This window comes from Serpula lacrymans (genome assembly GCF_000218685.1).
Source record: "Serpula lacrymans var. lacrymans S7.9 unplaced genomic scaffold SERLAscaffold_2, whole genome shotgun sequence".
NCBI classification, from domain to species: domain Eukaryota; kingdom Fungi; phylum Basidiomycota; class Agaricomycetes; order Boletales; family Serpulaceae; genus Serpula; species Serpula lacrymans.
Window position 1 is genome coordinate 2,990,152 of NW_006763291.1, and position 20,313 is coordinate 3,010,464.

General features: G+C 46.5%; 8 protein-coding genes across 8 annotated transcripts; 5 read left to right on the forward strand and 3 right to left on the reverse strand.

The window, feature by feature from the left end:
- Positions 1–3,365: 3,365 nt before the first annotated feature.
- SERLADRAFT_458221 (uncharacterized protein) lies at positions 3,366–5,224 on the forward strand (the record flags this gene model as incomplete). Its single annotated transcript, XM_007314063.1, has 6 exons — positions 3,366–3,543; positions 3,600–3,933; positions 3,987–4,260; positions 4,315–4,542; positions 4,598–4,667; positions 4,721–5,224. The coding sequence occupies 5 exons, from the start codon at positions 3,902–3,904 to the stop codon at positions 4,849–4,851; spliced, it is 735 nt and encodes a 244-aa protein (XP_007314125.1).
- A 434-nt stretch (positions 5,225–5,658) lies between these two features.
- On the reverse strand, positions 5,659–6,887 carry SERLADRAFT_433837 (uncharacterized protein; the record flags this gene model as incomplete). The annotated part of the gene is made up of 8 exons (XM_007314064.1): positions 5,659–5,820; positions 5,875–5,885; positions 5,954–6,146; positions 6,420–6,448; positions 6,507–6,520; positions 6,580–6,608; positions 6,662–6,715; positions 6,774–6,887. 8 exons carry the CDS (start codon positions 6,885–6,887, stop codon positions 5,659–5,661), a joined length of 606 nt encoding a protein of 201 aa, XP_007314126.1.
- A 586-nt stretch (positions 6,888–7,473) lies between these two features.
- On the reverse strand, positions 7,474–7,728 carry SERLADRAFT_379408 (uncharacterized protein; the record flags this gene model as incomplete). Its single annotated transcript, XM_007314065.1, has 2 exons — positions 7,474–7,534; positions 7,583–7,728. Coding segments are annotated over 2 exons (207 nt in total), but the record flags the coding sequence as incomplete, so codon positions are not given.
- A 635-nt stretch (positions 7,729–8,363) lies between these two features.
- On the forward strand, positions 8,364–8,979 carry SERLADRAFT_458226 (uncharacterized protein; the record flags this gene model as incomplete). The annotated part of the gene is made up of 2 exons (XM_007314066.1): positions 8,364–8,933; positions 8,955–8,979. The coding sequence occupies one exon, from the start codon at positions 8,491–8,493 to the stop codon at positions 8,653–8,655; it is 165 nt and encodes a 54-aa protein (XP_007314128.1).
- Positions 8,980–9,652: 673 nt separating this feature from the next.
- Positions 9,653–12,352, forward strand: SERLADRAFT_413191 (uncharacterized protein; the record flags this gene model as incomplete). The annotated part of the gene is made up of 7 exons (XM_007314067.1): positions 9,653–9,880; positions 9,951–10,129; positions 10,188–10,279; positions 10,344–10,480; positions 10,568–10,624; positions 10,679–10,820; positions 10,928–12,352. The coding sequence occupies 7 exons, from the start codon at positions 9,729–9,731 to the stop codon at positions 12,164–12,166; spliced, it is 1,998 nt and encodes a 665-aa protein (XP_007314129.1).
- A 159-nt stretch (positions 12,353–12,511) lies between these two features.
- On the reverse strand, positions 12,512–15,241 carry SERLADRAFT_413192 (uncharacterized protein; the record flags this gene model as incomplete). The annotated part of the gene is made up of 11 exons (XM_007314068.1): positions 12,512–12,852; positions 12,911–12,981; positions 13,033–13,079; positions 13,173–13,291; positions 13,348–13,428; positions 13,489–13,790; positions 13,852–13,924; positions 13,978–14,013; positions 14,072–14,622; positions 14,675–14,845; positions 14,870–15,241. 11 exons carry the CDS (start codon positions 15,239–15,241, stop codon positions 12,633–12,635), a joined length of 2,043 nt encoding a protein of 680 aa, XP_007314130.1.
- A 2,026-nt stretch (positions 15,242–17,267) lies between these two features.
- SERLADRAFT_458228 (uncharacterized protein) lies at positions 17,268–17,543 on the forward strand (the record flags this gene model as incomplete). The annotated part of the gene is made up of 2 exons (XM_007314069.1): positions 17,268–17,340; positions 17,400–17,543. Coding segments are annotated over 2 exons (207 nt in total), but the record flags the coding sequence as incomplete, so codon positions are not given.
- An 802-nt stretch (positions 17,544–18,345) lies between these two features.
- On the forward strand, positions 18,346–20,260 carry SERLADRAFT_458229 (uncharacterized protein; the record flags this gene model as incomplete). Its single annotated transcript, XM_007314070.1, has 6 exons — positions 18,346–18,354; positions 18,409–18,789; positions 18,849–19,119; positions 19,176–19,274; positions 19,340–19,364; positions 19,417–20,260. 5 exons carry the CDS (start codon positions 18,437–18,439, stop codon positions 19,719–19,721), a joined length of 1,053 nt encoding a protein of 350 aa, XP_007314132.1.
- Positions 20,261–20,313: the final 53 nt, after the last annotated feature.

Sequence of the window (20,313 nt, forward strand, 5' to 3'; positions counted from 1 at the left end):
GAAATACCGCACTGTGGTAGGGTTTTGAAAATGGGATCAAGCTGAACGGGGTGTCTTCCGGGATCGGGTTTGATGCTGTTTGATGATGGCGACCGCCACAGCCTCGCAGGCGTATCTTTTCAAAGAGACAGCAGTCCGAAAAGAGATCGAAGAGATGATTTGGAGACAATGATTCATCAAGTGGCTGTCCTGATATTCGATTACAGGCTGATTTGAGTGGTAGCACTCCCGTTATCCTGTCAGTTGTATGCTTCGTCGATAGGTTCGAAGACATGCTCACCAGGCCCCCCTGGCTCTGCTCCTCGCCTGCCTCCGCATTCGCGTCCTTTGACTTGAGGTCACTTGATACATCACCTGGCTAACTTGCATATGCTCCAAAATATGCCGACAACTCCGCGAATTACTACCCGAGCAGTACATACAGATCAGAAACAGGATCAGTGCGTCGTCTAGTCATCAAGTGCTCGCCAACAAGGCACCATTCCCTACGGATCTCTTGGCAATCTCGCACTTACCGCATTGTTGGGGGTAATATAGTTCCAACTCTTCCCTTTTGGGGCTTTCAAGTCGTCGTGGAGCTGTCGAGCGTTGTGGAGTCTCTCAAGTCTTCGTGGAGCTCTCGAGTCGTCGTGGAGCGATCTTAAGTCGTCGTGGGGCCGTTTTCTGCACAACCGAACGATCATGGTCATGGACTCAGTTGTAATGGAGCTCCAATTCCGGCGGTTGAGCCAACTTTTTTCGTATGTCTAGGAGTGCTTCTAGACAGCTACAACCGCATCTTTGAGTTCTGCTTAGTCCAGAGACAATTTTTCTGCGCATGGTTGCCTTCCTGTGTAATGGTCACTACTGTCATGATAATTTTAATGCTGAAACATGCCTTTTATCGCCAAAGAGTTTCTAACATTTCTTCGACATGCTTCAAACTACTTGAGTACCAATTTGCACGTGTGTGAGAACACCTCTCCGCATCACTCCCTCCCACTTCCTCAGCTTCTATGCTTTGAAGCGAAAAATAACCTCTTTTTGACAGAATAGATACTGATCTATTTGAAAATACTAGGCTCGAGCACAACACCCTTACCCTCTACGAAAAACTTCGACGTTAAGATTGTAGTGTGATAAGAAACCAAAGACGGCGCTGAGAAACAGACAACCCGTCAGACGACTCGATTCTCACAGATAAATAATCGGGAAGGTGATTGGATGGATTGTCACCGTTCCGATTAATCACAGTCAAAACTCCTTCAAAGCAGATGGTTGGTCATACTAGTATTCGATGGTGGTACAACATATGTCTGTCATTAGATCAGCAAGACAGACTATTGGGTTCCGAGAGATCAATAAAAGCGTACACCATCCACCACAACGGAAGAAATTATATCTATATTAACTTGCTATGGCCAAACGGAGATATAGCGTACTTGATTCGGATAGCCCTCACGGCGCGCGAGTCTTCCAAGGACAGGTCTATCAAAACCAGAAGTAAAACATAAGAGCAGTCATACATAGAGATGAGAATACTTTTATCCGGACGCTGATACGAATCAATAATCCGATCATGTCATCCAGTACAGCGATGAATCACTTCGAAACCTGGGTGTCAGGTATTTTCGGAACACTGTCATGGTGGTGCAACGAGCACGACGGTCCTCGTATGAATGAACCATGAATCTCACTTGATAACTCTCAGAAGCTGAACTGAAAAAGCGTGAACACTTGACCATCGAGAACACGGCACAACAGTAGGTGTGCCCATAGTAATCGATGGTATCGAGTGATGACGTTGATGCGTGGTTATCTGTTGTATTCTTCGCGGACCGGGCAAGCGATTGAGTAATGAAAAACATCCTATAGGAGTCCGCCGTGCTATTCTTGTAGAGAACCTCATAGTTCGCCGTGTGGCGCTTCCTGGATACTAACATAGGCCAAACCAAGCCATACAAGTGACATTCGTCAATGAATAGAAAACCATGAAACACATACCAGAGAAATTTATGCACCAATCGCATTGACACATTGATAACGTCGATCCCAATGTAGGTGAGAGTCGGGAAAGGAGCACTTGGATGAGAAACGAGCACATAGGTGAAACTGCTTCCTGGAAAAGTATTGGCTTTTGGACAGATCCTTCGCTAATGCCTGCAAGAGTACCGGCAGGCCTCGCACGCCCATACGACAAAGATAGTCCATCCTCAGGATCATTAAAAGAAACTGACATATTGTAACACTGGGTGCTTGCTCCCGGCATGATAACCAGAGCACCACGGAACTTTGCCAATACCCAGGTGTGACAAGGACCCCTGGTCGATGATGAACCGGAGACGGCGCCCAGGTTACTTACTTCTTTCCGTCCGGCCTCAAATGTGCCTTCGGTTTTCGGATATGGCATATTGCGAAGCCTCCGATGGGGCATATGCGATAGTTCCCAACATCTAGGCTAGAAACGGCCCGGAAGTTTGTATAATGAGCACCTTGAGAAGAGGAGCTTCAGTTGCACGGGTAAAGTAAAAACTCGTCGGCAACAGGCTCTTGCTGTAGATGGAGGTACAAGGTCGGGCTGATGAGGTGGCTATCACATACTTATGGGAGCGTCCCCGTCCGTGATTGTACTGAAAATAGCGAGTGAACAACAACTCGTGTCATTGGGGCATCTTTGGAACCGCGAACAAGTCGGATGGAGCTTATCAAATGACGAGCGACTGACGGTAGCACGTGAACCAGATATAAAACAATAACATGGCTGTTAGATGGCAAGTCTTACAGTAATAGACGGAGATAGAACACTAAGAAAGCGGCTCAGAAGAGAAGTTGGAATGGCAATGGAAGTGGAAGTGGCGATGTGTATTGGTTGGGAACGTACTTTGGACTACCAGAACATTGCGCGAACCGTGCTTGCCTTCAGCGTTTTTCCAAACGTGGCCGTTCTTTCGCACTAGACCTTGGAATCTGTGACAACTATGTTCTATTCCAGGATCCTGCCACTGCCACTATAAGCGCTCTGGTCAGAATTTGAACTTCTGTTGCGGTAAGCTTCAGTCGAGTACCGCTGCTCTGGGTGCTTGGATACAATCGTGACATAGCATTGACAGGAAAGTCGCCGCTGGATAATGATGCCTAGACCCCATGTCCCCCCCACCTTTTAAAGTGCCATATTAATAATTGTCGTCAAAAAAAGTGCTCCTAATGTTTCCATATACGGGGAGAACAGACGTATGCTCATATGTATGTGAGTAAGCCATTTGAATGGGAAGGGAATGGTTCTCGAAAGAATTACAGGCGGGCACTTCGAATTATAAGGAGCGTGACCAAGTGTGACGCTGGTCACGTCGCATTATAGACAACGGCTAATTGGTCGACATGACTTTACCGTAACTCTGTGGATTTTTTGTATCCAGGTGCAGGCCGACAAGAAACGTACGGAGAATCTTTGTGCAGCCGCCTTGATACCCAAGGATGGTGTATACCTTTCAAATCCATTTCTTCTCGCGCACGACCCCTTGGATCTCCGGTTGATGGTATCATTGGCTTAGTGCCCGCTTTTCCGTAAGTTGGTCCGTAGCTGCTCATGGACAAAGCAGTCATGTTACTCACCACGAAAGGCTCATGGAGTAACTGAACTGGCATTGATTGACTCCGATATCATGTCATAACCCGGGTCCTCCTCATCTAGACACCATCGGCCTCCGTCCGTTACCTGTATCGGAACTGAATCATCAAACTAGGCTTAGGGGACAACTCGGATTAGCCAGGCATATCAATCAAGCGCTATGGAAATGTCCACCGCCGAAATACGTACATGCACGTCTGCTATTCGGAGCAACCCATCCTAGCCACTATAAAACCCCCCACAAACACTCAAACTGATTGATTAAACTCACACTTTCATTACTGCAACACTACCATGGACAGATCATATACCTGGCTTGTAACGGGGTTCGCATTTCCCCTTCTCTTCATCCTTACATCCTTTGACTGACAGAACTTAGTGCTTCTCGTGGCATAGGCTTTGAGCTCGTCAAACAACTTCTTACTGCTCCAACGACTCATAGTGTCTTCGCAGCTTGCCGTAATCCTGCAGGTGCGAATGGTTTAAACGCTTTGGCCCATGGATCTCCAGAGTTTCACTCCCAAAGTCATCCGGCCCTCCACGTCGTGCAAATGGACGTTACTGACGAGAACTCTATCAACGCCGCAAAAGAGGAGGTCAAAGAGATACTAAACGGACGTGGGTTGGACTATCTCATCAATAATGCGGGGATTGTAAGGGCGCTGGAACAAACTATTTGCGTAGATACTGACTTCGGTGATTTCCAGTCCGTAAGGGATGACCGTGCAAACACATTCACCGCGAAGGATCTCACAGCCAGCATTGTGGCTAACGTCGTTGGTCCAGCACTGGTTACCCGAACATTCATCCCACTCATAGAACAAAGTGCAAAAAAGGTTGTCGTGAACATTTCTAGCGCACTCGCGAGCATTGGAATTGATTATGGAGGAGAACTCGCTAGTTACAGTATTAGCAAAGCTGCACTCAACATGCTGGTTCGTTCACATCCTTTTCTTACACGATCATCAATACTCAGTTAATGTGTCACAGACTTATAAGCAGTGGAAAGAACGCCCCGATCTTGTACCATTTGCCGTTGACCCAGGTTGGGTAAAAACGGGTAAGCTGATACCTTAGGTTTAAATTTAATCTCCAATTCTTATTCGTTTTCAGATATGGGAGGTACAAGTGCTGCTCTCGAAACACATGAGAGCGCTTCCGGCATACTGCATGTCGTATCTGGTGCGACGCCCGAATATGCTGGGCGATTTATCAGCTACAAAGGTGAACCAGTACCTTGGTAAAGATTTTATTGACGTCTCGAAGGTGAATTCGAGCATCAGAATTTATGATATACTATGCCGTATCATCTATTAGTATTATGTACAACTTACGATTGGTAATGGTATCTTTCTAGCTGGTTCTATTGTGTCGGTGACTTCTTTGCCTTATACTATAGACCATTCAACTTACTTTGGCTTTGAGAATGTATGTGCTATTGTTAGTAGTTAATATTGTATCAATCATATGACCACCTTATCAATGTAATCACTTGCGGGTTCATTTTTCCCCCTGCTCTGTTTACGTAGGAGCACATATATGAGCTTGGTTCCTTTGCATTTCGAGAATCGTAAATAGTGCTTCTACTACAAAATAGGATATTCTTTCATCTGGTCCACGTTAAAAAAGCCAAGAAAAAGTAATAGATATCGTTCTAGAATGGTTCAATCGTTGGGGCTGCATTAATCCAAAACCAATCCAAACAGGTTCAGGTTGTGGACGAACAAGTACCAGGTGTCCGCGGAATCAGCAAAATATCACGAACCTAGCGCCCTGAAAAGCCTTCGTGTAAGAAATAACTCAGGCTGTAATCACAGAATATACCGTGAATGATGTTCACAGCATCTTTCGCTAGGATCTTTTTGTGAATCACAAATAGCATACTGAGATCGTATGTGCAGCACCAGTCGAACAGTGGAGATAGTGGAGGCTGCTATTATCAAGCTGCGGAGATGTGTATGTGAGCTAAAAGCACGACCAGAGGGCTGTTAGATAGCCTTATCACCTTGGGTACGAAACGAGTATGACCATCTAAAATTACAAAGTAAACATTAGAACGTTGAGATAGTCACATTAAACCTTACTGCAGAAACATGTGTCGAGGCGGATCCAATGGCAGCACAAAGAGCAACAACTGGATTGAAGTATGAGTCATAATTGCGAAGTGAACCTGAGGTTATCCACCAATTATTACCAGGGATACCAAAATTTCTCTGCATGAATAAAAGTCAGAATTATGGTGCACTCTGTGACATTAGCATACTCACCCTCCGACACACTGTGTTGAGGTTGATTGGCAAGGGTTAGAAATTCCAGACTGTATGGCCCCGTACACCAACAACACACATAGTACCGTGTGAATGAAGATGATGGGCACATATACAATCCAGAATTCATCAGCCTTGAGAGTAAATACACAGCCATTCGTACCAGGAAGCTCCAAGTTGACCACATGAGTATCGGAGGACATCTTTACGATCAGGGTGATAATGGCGGCGAGTGCAAGGGCAAAACTGGCAACAGCCAACCGCCGATCAAACTGTCTTTCAATACAAAGATCCCAGATTCGCAACGTTAGAATCACTGGAAAATTGACATGTGAGAGTCAGGGAGATTTGAGAAAATTGAAGTTACCTTGGACAACTATAACAATGACAACAGCGAGAGTAAGACCTGTATGATACAATCTGGAACACCTAGTTTAAGCTGTAAAATTACTCCAAAGCGAATAAAAGATATATTTTAATGCACTGACACCTAATAAACACCTTCAGTCATCATAACAAGACGGGAGTATGAAAGGTGAACTTACAGTAACGTTGGATCCACTCAAGAAGATAGCTAAGAAAAGCGTGAACGCTGCGTCTACAATAACTACGATAACTACAAAATCACTCACTAGCCACGTCTATACTATCACATAGTCCAAAATTTCAGCTGACTAGAAAACATTTAAGATAAGGCTGACTTACACGACTATGCACAAGGCGAGGTAGCGAAGCTGAGATGCTATAGTCAGTATGCAGATGTGAATTTCCAAAATATTGTTCTTACAAGATAGAAGAGTACGTGGGAGAGGCCTCGTCGAGTGGACCAGAGATGCTGGATCTGACACAGACAGTTGAGCACATGCAGTTACACAGACATGTAAGACTATATCACTGACCTCTTGATCAAGAGTCAAGGTGTGGTCATAAACAACCAATGAATAGCAAGCGAACATAAGGAATCTCGCTTCAAACAAATCATTAGCCGTGGGCTTCCCCTCTGTGCTGGACATCGTTCAGGAGTGGAAAAATGAAGCCTGGATATCCTGGCAAGTGGCTATAAATACCAATTTCTGAATTCCCCAAGGACAGATATTGGGGGGAACTTTACCTAACAGCTAAAGCAATCATAGGGTGGAGACCCTTGATTACAGTTTGAAGGAAAGGAGGACGATACGACAAGGTTCACTGTCAGGCCCAAATTGAGTTATAACTACTTACCAAACTTAATGACTGGATTATGTATATTATAAGATATTGAGTGTGGATACAAGTTTCAGCGGCTCGTGGTGTTCGGGGTGTTTTATAGCTGCCTGGATCTATAACATACAAGCTCCTATACAAAGCCAATATAGGAAGTACGAGAGAAACAAGGCGCGGGCGCCAAACTAGGAAGGAGCTGTGGATCAGTTGGCCCGTGCACCTTGATGGAAAAATTTTACTTATAGATTTACTTCCGTTCTCCTTTTCTTATAAATCGTCGTTAGCAACCGTAGGCCACCTCAGTCTTTCCCCCCGAAAGCTGAGGTGAGCGAAAGCATTGGTATAAGAGCCCTCAGACGTCAACCCGCTCGCCTTTGCACCTGTCCATACCTCCGTTTACGTTTCAAATTCTTGCCCAGGATGGAAGTAGAGACAGTAAGCTACTGTTAATTCCCCGCTGTCATGTTTGTGATCCGTCGAACGTAAAAGGTGGCTCTACCTTCACCAGTCACCCCCGGGGAGCTCGCCGCCCTTGACTGTCTCACCGACCACGGCGAAAAACGCGTCTCGCGCTACGCGCCTGGAATCCTCATCAAATGGGCCTCCCAGAACGAAGCTGAAGTCCGCGCTTTGCAGTACCTTCAGGGGAAACTACTCCTTCGCATACCACGTGTATTGAACCATGCCCCTTTCCCCGTCACCCTTCTTGATCCCTGGCAGTGGAAAGAGGGCGTATGGTATTTCTTTATGGATGAGTGTCCTGGCGTGTGTCTCGAAGACGTCTCCAGCACATGTCTGCCGCTGAACTCGACCACATTGTTGAACAGCTTCAATTTTTGCTCGAGGCGATGCGCTCGTGCACGAGTGAGAAACTGGGCTCTGTCACTGGGGGGTCCTTATGACAACCGTCTCATACCCCACGTTCTCGAGCGCGTATTTCCAGGTCCGCGTCGAGAGAAGGAGATTGCTGCTGTCGCAAAGATGATTCGCCTTCTGCGCTATAACAACAGTGCGTATTGTTGAGGAGATCTTGGGTCCGTGTCGTCTATCTCTCATCTGTTCACTGTCTCTCGGTTCTCGCGATGCGTGGTTCCAGCACGGTTTATTCCACACCTTCCCAAAAAGTGGCTCGAGACCACGCCTGAGCGATTCCACACATCATATGCATGTGATCACTCATGCCTGTAAGCCTGGTATTTGGTATAAGCCAAAAATAAGTATTCAAATGCTCAGAAGACAACAGCTGGACGGAAATCACTGCCCGTATCAAACTACCCGTATTGAAAGACTCGCATCTATATACAACCATTGCTTTCCTTTCAATATACACACAATTGTGATCTGTGATCTATGGTCAAGGGGCTCCCAATGACAATGTAGACAAAGAGTGTTTGACCTTACTGGGAGGAGTGGATGTTTGAAGTATCGAGTCAGGTTGTCACTGCAGGTTACTATCAATGGGGGCTTGATGCCGGAGAGCATCAGGATAACTGGGACCCATATGCTAACCTGCCGTCTTATTGGGTACGTGATGATTTTGAAGGCGAAGAGTCATACTTGAAGATACGCGCCTTTTAGATTGACCAACATTCATTGACATGCAGTGGCTCCATGAACAGGTAGGCTCGAATTCTGTACAGGACCAGTCTATCTAGTATCGGCAACATCAAAGAAACGACCTGCCGCGCAATTTAAACCTGCTCTCATTCCTACATCTTTCAAATTGCGTGCAGGTCTCGGTAGGTTGCATGCCAGGACATGTGTCGCCCCCCACGTATGTTACGTCTACACCAGTCTTGGTTTCTTTGCATCCAGGAGAGGCGTGCTGTCTTCTTCGCGGGCATGTACTGCATTATGTGGAGGTCTACGTACCTCTCTCCGGTCATCCTCCATCCCCTTGCCTCTGTTGAGACACTCACTCAAATCCAGCTATGATCGAAGACCTGGCTAGTATTTCCGACCGACTGGTCACATCTATCAGAATTCGAAAGGATGGTAAAAGACGAAACAAACGAACCTGGAGCAAAAGATCACGAAGTTGACGGGAGTCGGACTTCACCGCTCTTTTAAACCTTCCACATGAGCACTTGTGGTTTATTCACATTATCGTGCGCGAGATGGATGTAATTATCGATGACATTGTCTTCCTCGAAGTCAGGAGTGGTGTCTGAGCGAATGACGAAGCCATTGTATTTGAGCGGGTAGTACGGCTGTGATCCGCATGGGCGTCTCAGCGTCAAGAGAATAAAGAGAATAGCTTGAATATAGCGCGACGTACCAGGCATCTGCACGAGCAGTGTCTCTTTTTCCTCACGCTCCCGCACCGGAAAGGACTTTGACAACCTTATTACTGCCTTGGTTGCTTGTAGCGAGAAAATTGAAGGCGGCGTGCTTAGAAAATATGGACAAATGGCAAACTTTCAAACTGATCATACAGCCCAGCGACAGTATCAGTGATTATATGATGAAAGAGATAGTGAACTCAAGGACTCCGTTTGTGAAGCGGTAAGAGGACGTCCGGCAGTTTCCGTTACCGAACTTTCATTTTCTGTTCCGCGACCGCGACGCTGAAGGCGAGCCTCACCGGAGCAGTGTTTATTTACTACCTACGTCTAGCTTTCCTGCCTTTATATCTTTGCTCTTTTGCTTCCATGTCATCAATATCCGTTCAATCAGCCTCCAAATTCACGTCGAGTGGTCAGCCAGACTCTGCCCGAGTCGGAGATGACGAGCTCGACTGGCGGAAGTTGAGAAATCAGAGTCTCTTGCCCGGTGGTTTTGGTGCAGATAGAGTTTCAATATGGTGTGTCAAGTTCAGCTACTACGAGCCTTTGCAATCATCGAAGTTGATACATTCAATGCTATTACTCCAGGCCCAAACTCCTACATGTGGATACTCAATCTTCCAACTCTCCTCCAGGCGCCGATATATCCGCTAGCCGAGACAGCGACGATGCTGGAGAAGATACCACCAGTGTTGTAGTAGAACCTCACGAAGACGAACGTCAGATTCGTCTCGATACCGAGCGTAGTTTTGTTCTTTACCCAGTAGGTGAACCTGGCTCCACTGACCTGCTGCGTCTTTCATTTAACATTATTGTTCTTTGTAGACCATAAGGGCGATAGAGGACGCCTTCAGATATACTTGTATAACCTGATCGTATCAGTTTTTCGGAAAAGACGGAGGCTGCACTATTTCCAGGTCTGTACCGCGTCTAATGCCTTGAATGGTAAGTACTGAATACTATTTTCTTTGGTTTTAACAGGGATATCACGACATTATTACTGTTCTCTTCTTAACTTTACCCCGTGAACTGCAGCTCCCTTGCGCTGAAAAGCTCAGCCTGCATCGCCTACGCGATTCCATGGGGCTTACACTTGAACCCGTCCTGGGTCTCCTTAGGTTGGTGACATTCCCTTATAGCCGTTTTGAATAACTCTGCTTTACTGATCAATGTAAATAACACGTGCTGATATATGTATCGACTAGAATACTCAAAAACCTCATCAGGCTCGCAGATCCGTCTTTGGCTACTATTCTCGAGAAGTAAGATTATTCATGCAGCCGCTCCTATACGCCCTGATTACCAGCCTTCTACAGCACCTCGCCACTACCGTTTTATGCTCTTCCTAACCTTCTCACACTCTTTTCCCATGATACCTCGACCCTTCCACTTATCCAGCATATATTCGACTATCTCCTCTGTCGCCCCCCCATAGCTGTTGTTTATCTTGCTGCTGCTGTGAGTAACGTTTTATGGCACTTTCTCACTTACCCTATTTTTCAATGGAGTTTTACTATGAAAAAATTATATGCGATTTGAAGTGCTCATGCAAATTTGAATTGTAGGTGATTATGGCCCGCAAAGAACAAGTTGAGGCTCTTCAGCGGGAAGGAGAAGATGGAATGATTCATTCGTTACTCAACGGACTACCAGAGCTGTGCGAAGGAATAGAAGATGAGAATAGGAAAAGCATCTCCACTGGCCCTGATATAACGGCAAGAAATGAGATTGATTCCAGTTTAGTGGACAAACCTGAGGCGACAAAAGAGGCGCCCAAAGCAGAAGAAAAAGTCGAGCTCCCGGAATCTACTCCCAATCCTCTCAGTGATGCTTCTACCCCCAATAGTCTCGTCGACCAAGAAGCTATAGACGGTGACCAGTCTCGGGCATCTGGGTCGCCTTCTGCCCATGATATATTACCTTGGAGCGGACCAGCACACGAAGGCACGCACTCTGCTATTCTACCTAAGGATGACATCGCGATGGAGCACGCCAATAATCTCAATACCGCTGAAAATGGAATAGGAGCATCCAGTCGAGAGGAAAAACCCATACACCCGATTGAAAAGGAATGTATCCCAACCCCCGAGGCAGAACAGCCCTCTGAATCCCACGAGAATTCCCAAGACAGGATTTCCGACGAGCTACATGATGAGAAACACGCACTACTTGCTTCACCTGCAGCTTCTGATGCTGACCCGGACGAATATTCGCAATCTCCTAGAAAGAAGCGTCCACCACCTATTCCCCTTCCGTCCCTCCTGATTCACGCAAACCAGCTTTTTGCGGACTATCCCCCCTCACATCCTCTTCTTGCCATCCCGGCCATCATGGGCCCACGCAGCGTAGTCCACACATGGAGTGAAGGTCACACAGTCGAGAAGGATGACGATGAAGCTGAAGGCTGGGTAGGAGGTGAAGGCATCGTTCTTCCTTATGTTGAAGAAGAAGATGAAGAGGACGAGGTTAGCGAGCTAGACAGCAGTGGCATATCGTCGAAATCCAGATCCTCCAAATCCAAATTTTCCAAAGACACGAAGGAGAAGAGGAGTAGACGCGTACTGAAGAAGCGCCGCCGATTTGTGATCGCAGGGGTAGAGAAACGAACGATGGTGGCGGGTGCTGTACTTGTGCTGGGAGTTGCTATGGCTGTTTATGGGATTCGTATGGGAGGTGTTCGCCATGGAAATGGGCATGTTGGGAAGGTGGAGTGGAGGCGTGTCAAGGGCTGGTTCATGAATGCTGGCGAACGAATCTTGGATGGCTTTGGCGGCGGCTTTGGTTTCGGCTTTGGAGTGGTATAGGACGGTATATAGAGACGACTGGTATAAGTGCTCTACTTTATGGCTCATATTTACTTAACTCGCATTCTGGTAGTGTGGACATTATTCATCCATTTTGTAACAAAATATCATTCCACACAAGATTCCACTTGAAGGACGTATACAAAAGGACAGGAACTCAGGTAATAGCACGACGTAATTCTGGCTGACTTGTTGACGATCACTTCACCTTTCATGATAGATGTGGTAGTCCATGGCCAACGCCAGCCCCAATATTTCTATCTCCCCGAGTGTGACGATCACCTACATAGCAGCTTTTTCGCAACTCTCTAAGAATATCTTCGAGCTCATTCGAGAAATCAAGTACAATGAAAAACGAAGTTTAGTTACTACTCTTCTTACATTTGCATGTAAACACTCATAGAAGCCAAGTATGTTCAGCATAATGTTTCGAGACAACAAACGGAGGAGAGATTCACGGTGCCAACTACGCGGAGACCGTTTCAATGTACTTCTCCACACCTTCTGAGACCAGCTTCCAATTATTGATGACCCCTGGCTTAAGTGCTGCTAGAATCAGGGGGCCTGTTGCACCGTTCAAAACGAGATAGAAGCCATCCAAGGTGGTCAAGGCTGTGGTGATGTCTGACCAAACGAGAGACACTCTGGAGAGACTGAGAGAAATTCCGTCCATGATTGGCAGAATGCTGGAATACGGCAGTAAGTCCTAAAGACGATACTTAACCAAGGGTATAATATGCTTACTCGAATAGCTGGTCTCTAATGCTCTCTGTGGTATGAAGGGCAGATCTAAGGTCGTTGATCGCCACAGTAAGCTGAGAAGTGTATGTTAGCAGTAGGTAGTATCCAAGTGGTTCTCGACAAACCTGGGCAGCCTGGATAGCTTGCCATACCATCATCCCACCGAGAGCGGCTGTGCGTTACATGAAAGAAACTTAGTGTCAATGCCTGTCATGGATATACTAAGCTAGGTATTTACTTCCTGCAGCAAGCGCAGCCAGCATACCGATTCCGGGAAGGAAAACGGCAGCGGTGAACGCGAGGAAAGCGCCGAGAGCATAGAGGAATGCATTCAAAGTAGCGTTCTTCTGTTGTTCTGTAAGATCATTGATGCTATTGTTCAATCTGTAATAACCAGAACAGTTAGCTGAGACTAAAGATGGAATAGTAGAACGCCTCACGATTCAATATTCTGATCACACTCAGCAATCACCCTCTTCACGAGGTTGATCGCATTGTCCCAGTCATTTTTAACCTGGGTCCTGCGATTTGAGATGGTAGTTAAGGATGGTGTGCCCCAGAAAAATTATGCAACGGCTTACGATCGCTTGGATAGTTCATTCGCTGATACCAGATATTCCGAAACCAAAGGCGTATTTGTAGCAAGATAAATGCTCATTGCTATATCTCCGGGCTTCACCTGGTTGTCGGGGACAACATAAGGCAACAAGGTCTGCTGAAGCGTAGAGTATGCTCCGAGATCACGGGCTACCGGTAACGTGTCTAGCTGCAATTGAAGGTACTTCTCACGATAGTAGTTTATGACTACGAATAAATTGGATTCGGACCCGTCAATAGGACTGGTACACTTGATCTGGTCAAGGAATGCTTGCTGAAGAAGAGTCTAAAAAAAGGAGAGATTAGATATGACCTGTTCCCTGACAACAACAATTTTCGATTCTTACATTAAACTGGTTGATAATACGACCAGTGCTATCAGCCAATTCCTGCAGCTTCTTCTCAGTATCGACAGGGGGGCTGCAGGTGCGGAAGTTAGCTCCTTAAATAAGCTATAATGGATGTCACTGTACCCAATAACTTTTTCGACAGTCGCTTCATCGCTTGTGCTAATAGGTCAATAAAATAAGCATCTTCATGAAAATTGTCGCTAAGAATGGTCTTCACCTAGCGACTGGCTCAATGTTTGTATATCTAGGGGCAAAAGGAGTGTCATTGCCGTACTGAACAGCCAGCTTGTATAAGCGAATCTCGTCAGCGGTGAGCGGGACTTTTGGAATCGCATTGAATTTGGTAGATATCGCTCTATAGGCATCTGCAGCACTAGTGGTGGGCTGTGACACAACATCAATATATTCTTGAGCAACAGCAGCCACTCCGGCCCAGGCGTCCTTGATTTCCTGAGCCTGTTCCGCAGGGGCAAAGTCTGTCGTGCTCTGGATAGCGTCCATACGTGCAGCTACATCATACCAGACGTCCAGAAGAGCCCGCGAGCTAGAAACGACAGCGGTAAGACCTGTACTCAGGGCGGCGAATTTCTTCTTGAGTTCATTGGTTCGACTGCGCAGGCCTTTGAGACTACTTATGATCTTCTGGAGACGCGCAGTGTCTGCGAACAAGCTCTGGAATGAGCCGTAGATGGCTGTGACCGCGACACCTAGAATGGATGCAATTTGTACATCGGACTCTTCAGCGGTCGATGCAAGTTTGTACAGAGACTACACAAGGCATAAATAAGATTTTACGTAATATTTGAATGGATATAATTACCTTTAATATGTCCCACAGAGTGTCAACGATACTTCTCTCGGCAAGAGCCTCACTCTGCTGTTGAATTAGAGCATCGAGCTCGCCAAGCCGCTTATCAAGGCCTGCAACGCGATCATTGAGAGCAGAAATATACTCAGAAAACTGCATTGTTTTTCTATTAGCAAGACCACGCTACAGACAGATGAAGATGCTGACCTGATTAAAAAACTTCATGTTATCCTCTAAATCAGCTCGGGCACCATCTGCGTACTGCTTTGCAACTGGCTGCATCGTCATGACGATTGAGTCGACACTGAAAGTGTCTAGCATAAGACCGATTATAGAGTTGTAACTGATGACCTTGCGAGCAAGGTCGACATCGATGTTGGACAGGTCTGAGAACCGACTGGTCCCGTCAGTGACGAGAGTCAACAGGTTGACATCGTCGCCAGAACCTATGGCTTCAAGGGCGGGGAACACAAGTAGTTCATTGAAAGCGCGGCGAACTGTCAGATAGTCGGGTGCGAAGCTGGTGATGGAGGCAAGCTTGTCGCCTGGCCCGAGAGCAACTACGAGATTGTCAGACATGTTGGTTAGACTTGTTGAAAACAGGAGGTGGTATGAGGTATAAAGTGGTACACACCGTATTTAAGTCATATCCAAGGCCCCTGAAACGCATTCCACAAAAAGCAGAGCACATCATGTTGACTTGTTGTTACGAATCGGGGATCTTTGTCCTGTCCTCGTGAGTACTCTGCGCGACGATAGGACATTTCCATGTCCCCTGAAAATGTATCCTACCAAAAGAGTCGCGCCGATTTTCTGGAACAGAGCGGGGACCTTTCATCTGTTCCCATGAACACTTTGTGCGTGAAGATAGGAGATGTCCATGTCCCAAAGAATGTATTCTACAAAGCAGAGCGTATCACGTTGACTTTCTGGTAAAGAGTAGAATCCGCTTCACGTACATGACGGCCGCGGAACGCGCATGTTGGATGTCCTATCCTCATACAACTGTTCATGGGACCAGGGTGAAAAGTCCGCGCCTTAATCGGAACAGCAAAAGAGGAAGTGTCCATTCTTTATCCTCGAATCGATATGCTTCATTTTTTTAATTATCTGCTCCGCTGTCTTCGGGAAGGCGAAAACTTCCATTGACAGGATGAATTCTAACCATTTGTGCACCGCCGCCTCTTCATTCTTCTTAGGCGGCACCACGGCTTTCCCAAGAATCAGAGGCCGAGATGACTCCGAGAACGCATGTTCGCGCAACCAAAGCGACGTTTTGGTCCAAGTGTGTTGTTATTCTGTAGTTCTCACCTTCTTATCTTCCAAATCCCGCAGTATGCATGACCAGCCTATGACAGCTTAGCTCCAGCGACAGGACAAACTGTTTTTGCTGATAAGTATCAACACTGACCGTATAAAAGATCCAGGATGCAACCCATAGTTCTTCAGCAATTTGCTACCTTGAATCTTCCAATTTTCTGACATGTCTGCTACCTTTGACTACTCTTCATTCCTCCCCGGACGTCTCGAATCTGCTTTGCGAAACTTGACCAAGGTCTACAGCGATAATGTAGACGGTCTCAACAAGGCTTACCTCAAGTCACCTTTGCCCGGTGTCTACACTGCCGCGCGTATGCATCAGCATTTTCCTAGTGTACGAAGTCGTCGCTCATGCATTTTTTTTTGCTAGCGGACATCGCTGGCGCGAAGGATCTCGCCTTTGATATCGCACTTCGTTCGCTGTCTTCTGTCCGCGACTTGGTAGCGTATGCGGAAATCATTGCGGCTGTGATTCCTGCTATCTCTGACAGGGATGTGCTGGCGGCTACTCTTCTCCCCATCGCGTCCTCTTGGAACAAATTTGATGTGTCTGATTTGGATGTTGCGAACAAGGTTTGTTCTTTTGCATGAACGTGACTGAAAAAGATGCCATAAGTACTGATGGGTTACCTGCAAAAGAAATACCAGGAAATTTTCACATCGTATTTGCCCACGTTGGACGCTATACTTGACAACCTGAACAAGGCTGTCTCAGACTTGTCCAGTATCGATGACACTAATCCGCCTGAATGGTTCACGCAAAGCCTGTACGATATTGTCGCACCGATACTCTCGCCATTTGCCAACCTTCGCCCCGGAGTCGAGGGCCAATCGACGCTGGCTTATGTTCTCGGCATCCCGATTGAGCTAGTTTCTGTGCCGCTGAATCAGGTTCTCACGGCAAATCCCGAGTCCAAACAAGTGATCATTGATGCAGTGCAAGCAAAACTGATTGACGCGATCACTGACTATCGTGGTACACTGCAAAGCCTCGTTCCGCTCTTTGCGCCTTTTGCAGATGCCTGTGCTGCCCTTGCCGATGAGCAAGCTGCAGTTGTCACTCGTATCCTCGAAAATGCACCTGGCTCCGAATTTACCACCGCAGAACAGTGCATCGAGGCCTGGAATGGCGTCAAGGACGCCGCAAAGTCCTTCATCGACTACTTGTCTGGAGGTAGTTTGGCTCCGGAGATCCCTCCCAAGAAAGCACCTACTCCTATCGCGTCTGTAACTCCAGATGATGTCACGGCGACCTTTGGTCCTCCACCCGCTGCCTCCAAAACACTCCCTGAAATGAGTGCTACCACTGGCCAGATTACAGACAAATTCAACAGGATACTTACTATGCCGTTTATCGAGTGAGTACTCTGTCAATATAATTTGGTGTCCTGGCTAATCATTCTCATCTCTATCACAGTCAGCTGATGGTGACAGATATCAACCAATCAGAGGTCTCGGTCGCTTCCGTTATGTTGTCCTGCAAGAGGAAATATGAACACCTCCAAGGAACGACTGTCGATACAGTAAGGGACTTGAATACATACAGTTTACTTCAAGAGGTACAACACCCCTTCTGGACTTTTCGATCGATGATGATGCTCATTTGTGCCCTACTAGATCATCTTACCGATCATCAATACACCAAATGGACTCTCTCTCGAAGATTTCTTGTTGACAAACCTCCCCCTTGTTGTCGTGCGTAGCTCAACGTTTTTATGGGTGCATTTCTAATGTGTTCTCTTTCAGCAATATGGCAAGGATGCCCGCAAAATTGTCGCTGACACAGAAGCTTTACGCGCCGAGTTTCAGGAATGGCTAGACGTTCTCAACAGAAACTTGGATGAAGTGAGTGCAATTGCTTGGGCTGGTCCTTTGAAACTGATTGATTTGTCGTTTATTAGATCAGTAGGTCTATTGAGGAAAATCAAGCTGCTCTTGACCAAGCACAGGCAGCATATGATGCCGCAAAAGCAAGTGCCATCATTGAAGGTATCATGACAGCTCTTTTTACTGTCGCTGCAATTGCAGCGCTGATGGCGGGAGTCGGCCCTCTTGCCATTGAGATGGGTATCGAAGCTGGATCGAATTTTATCCAGATGATCTACGATTCGGTCAACGCGGGAAGACTTGCTATGTAGGTCTTTGTGTCTTTGCACATCTTCCGCTTCTCAAATCAACTACTTTTTTGTTTTTGTTTTCAGGGTCGTTCAAAACCTCAAGAATGTTATAGCGACAGCAAAGAATACTCGCAGTCAACTGGAGACGATCATTCCATTATTCGGTGGCATCATCACTCTCATGGGAACTATCTCCACCGTATGGGAAGTAATCTCTGAGGACCTGACTGATGTCCAGTCGTCCTATACTCTCTGGTAAGGATTACTTTCTCGAAGCCTCTGATGGAATTCACATTTATATAATTATAGGAACAACCCGGCGTACTTCACTCCTGAGATGGTCAAAGGCGCAATGGACAACTGGCTCGACGTCAACATACAGTGTGAGAAGTATATCTCTATAGTTGCGGGTAGAAACATGTCATATGCAAAATTATACACACCGACGCCGACGGATGGCGATGAAGCACCCCCTGCATACGAGGTGGCCATTCTGCCCGGCTACGAAGCAGTTCTAGGTCAAAAATTGAGTCCGGAAGATCGTGTAGGGAGGTACAAAGCTGTAGTGAAAGCGGTTGATGTCAATCGACTTCTTCCTGCACTGTCCCCTCCCGACTTCATTCTCGAAGTAAAGCGGTCTCAACTCGAGAGTGCTGCAAACAACTACAAATCTGTGTCCAGTTATATCAGGTAAGTTATATAAATCTACGAGCTAGTCCAAGTACTCACTCCATGTACGCCGTGTGCAGTGGCTTGTACAGTGACTCTGCTAATGATGCAGATAGACTTGCCTCTACTATTACTACCAAGTTGATCCCTGCGTTGAACACAGCTATTCAGTTCTACATCAACTTTGCAGATGGTCAGGAAAACCCTTTTGCGAACGGCACATCGCAATCCGCAATGGAATCTCTCATCACCCAACGCTGGAAGCAGCTCAAGGAGGGTAGCGAACTTGCCAAAACTGCAGAGACCGTCTTCATCAACTTCCGTAATGACTCACAGTCTGCACTCAACACGGTGAGTTTCGATCACGCTGTTCATTGGCCAGTCAGCTGAACCCTTATTGTTGATAGCTCACCCGCCACATGAATGAGCTAAACCAGTCGCTTGCTTCCAAAGAGGCGGCACTACGCGATCTACAGGCACAATATAATGAGTGGAGCTGGCTTCTCGTACGTGTCATTGCATAAATCTATACTGTCATTTTACCAAATCCGCACAATCATTTCCCATGTAGTTTTGGCCGTTTCCACCCGGCCTGGGCAAGTTAACTTCGTATTTGATTTGAAACACGATCTGATCAGTCTCATTTAGGCGCAATCATCTATGCGATTATAGACGCCATCACGCAGACCACCAAAGAACTGCGTAATATCAGGAATGACATTAGCAGGCTAAACAGCGCTCGAGCCTATGTTGATGCCGCCCGAAAGATATCCGAGGATACTGGTCGTACAACTAGCGCACTTAGTCAAAGCTGGTCTCAATTGACCACCAAGACTCAAGAATTGGAGACTCTCGCATACACAGTGGTCATCACTCCTGAAATCGAAGCGGCTATTCGTCCGATAGTGCAAGTCAAATGGCAGGCTTTCCGCAGTGAGTTAAGTGGGTGGTGAATGGCTTAACAACTCGTCTTCAATCTAGTCATCTGGCCTCGAATTTTGTTGATTTTGTACTTGTATACCGACTGACTAGCCGTATGTTCTACCGTTACATCTGATGAAACCGTTCCTGTACTTGTTGTGGTAAAGAGCAGAGATCTTATGTACCATTGAAATTAACTGATTTTCTGCCAATAAGCAATCCAGAAATGCGAGAAGTCTATAAAGCCTAACTGACGAGATTCGGGCGCAGGTCATTCCCAGAAGTCAGTACCAACACAATATGATTGTATTCTGTCAGAGCACAATATAATTCTCCGATGGGTGCGCCATGCTGTGGAATGGTGTGAACAGATTGAATCGGATAGTCGGATACTAGTAGCGGCGTAGATGTAAGTATAGACATAATGATGAATGAAACGCACCGAAATTCTCAACCGGAGCTATTAAGTGACTTGTGGGCGATCGTGTCGGTCGGAGGCACCGTCGATCATCTTCGTTGGAAGACGAAAGAGATAAGTATAGAGCCTCATCATGATAAATGGAAGCCTTGGCCATCAGTTTGACCGGATACAAACTACCATTCACCTGCTACATACCGGAACTG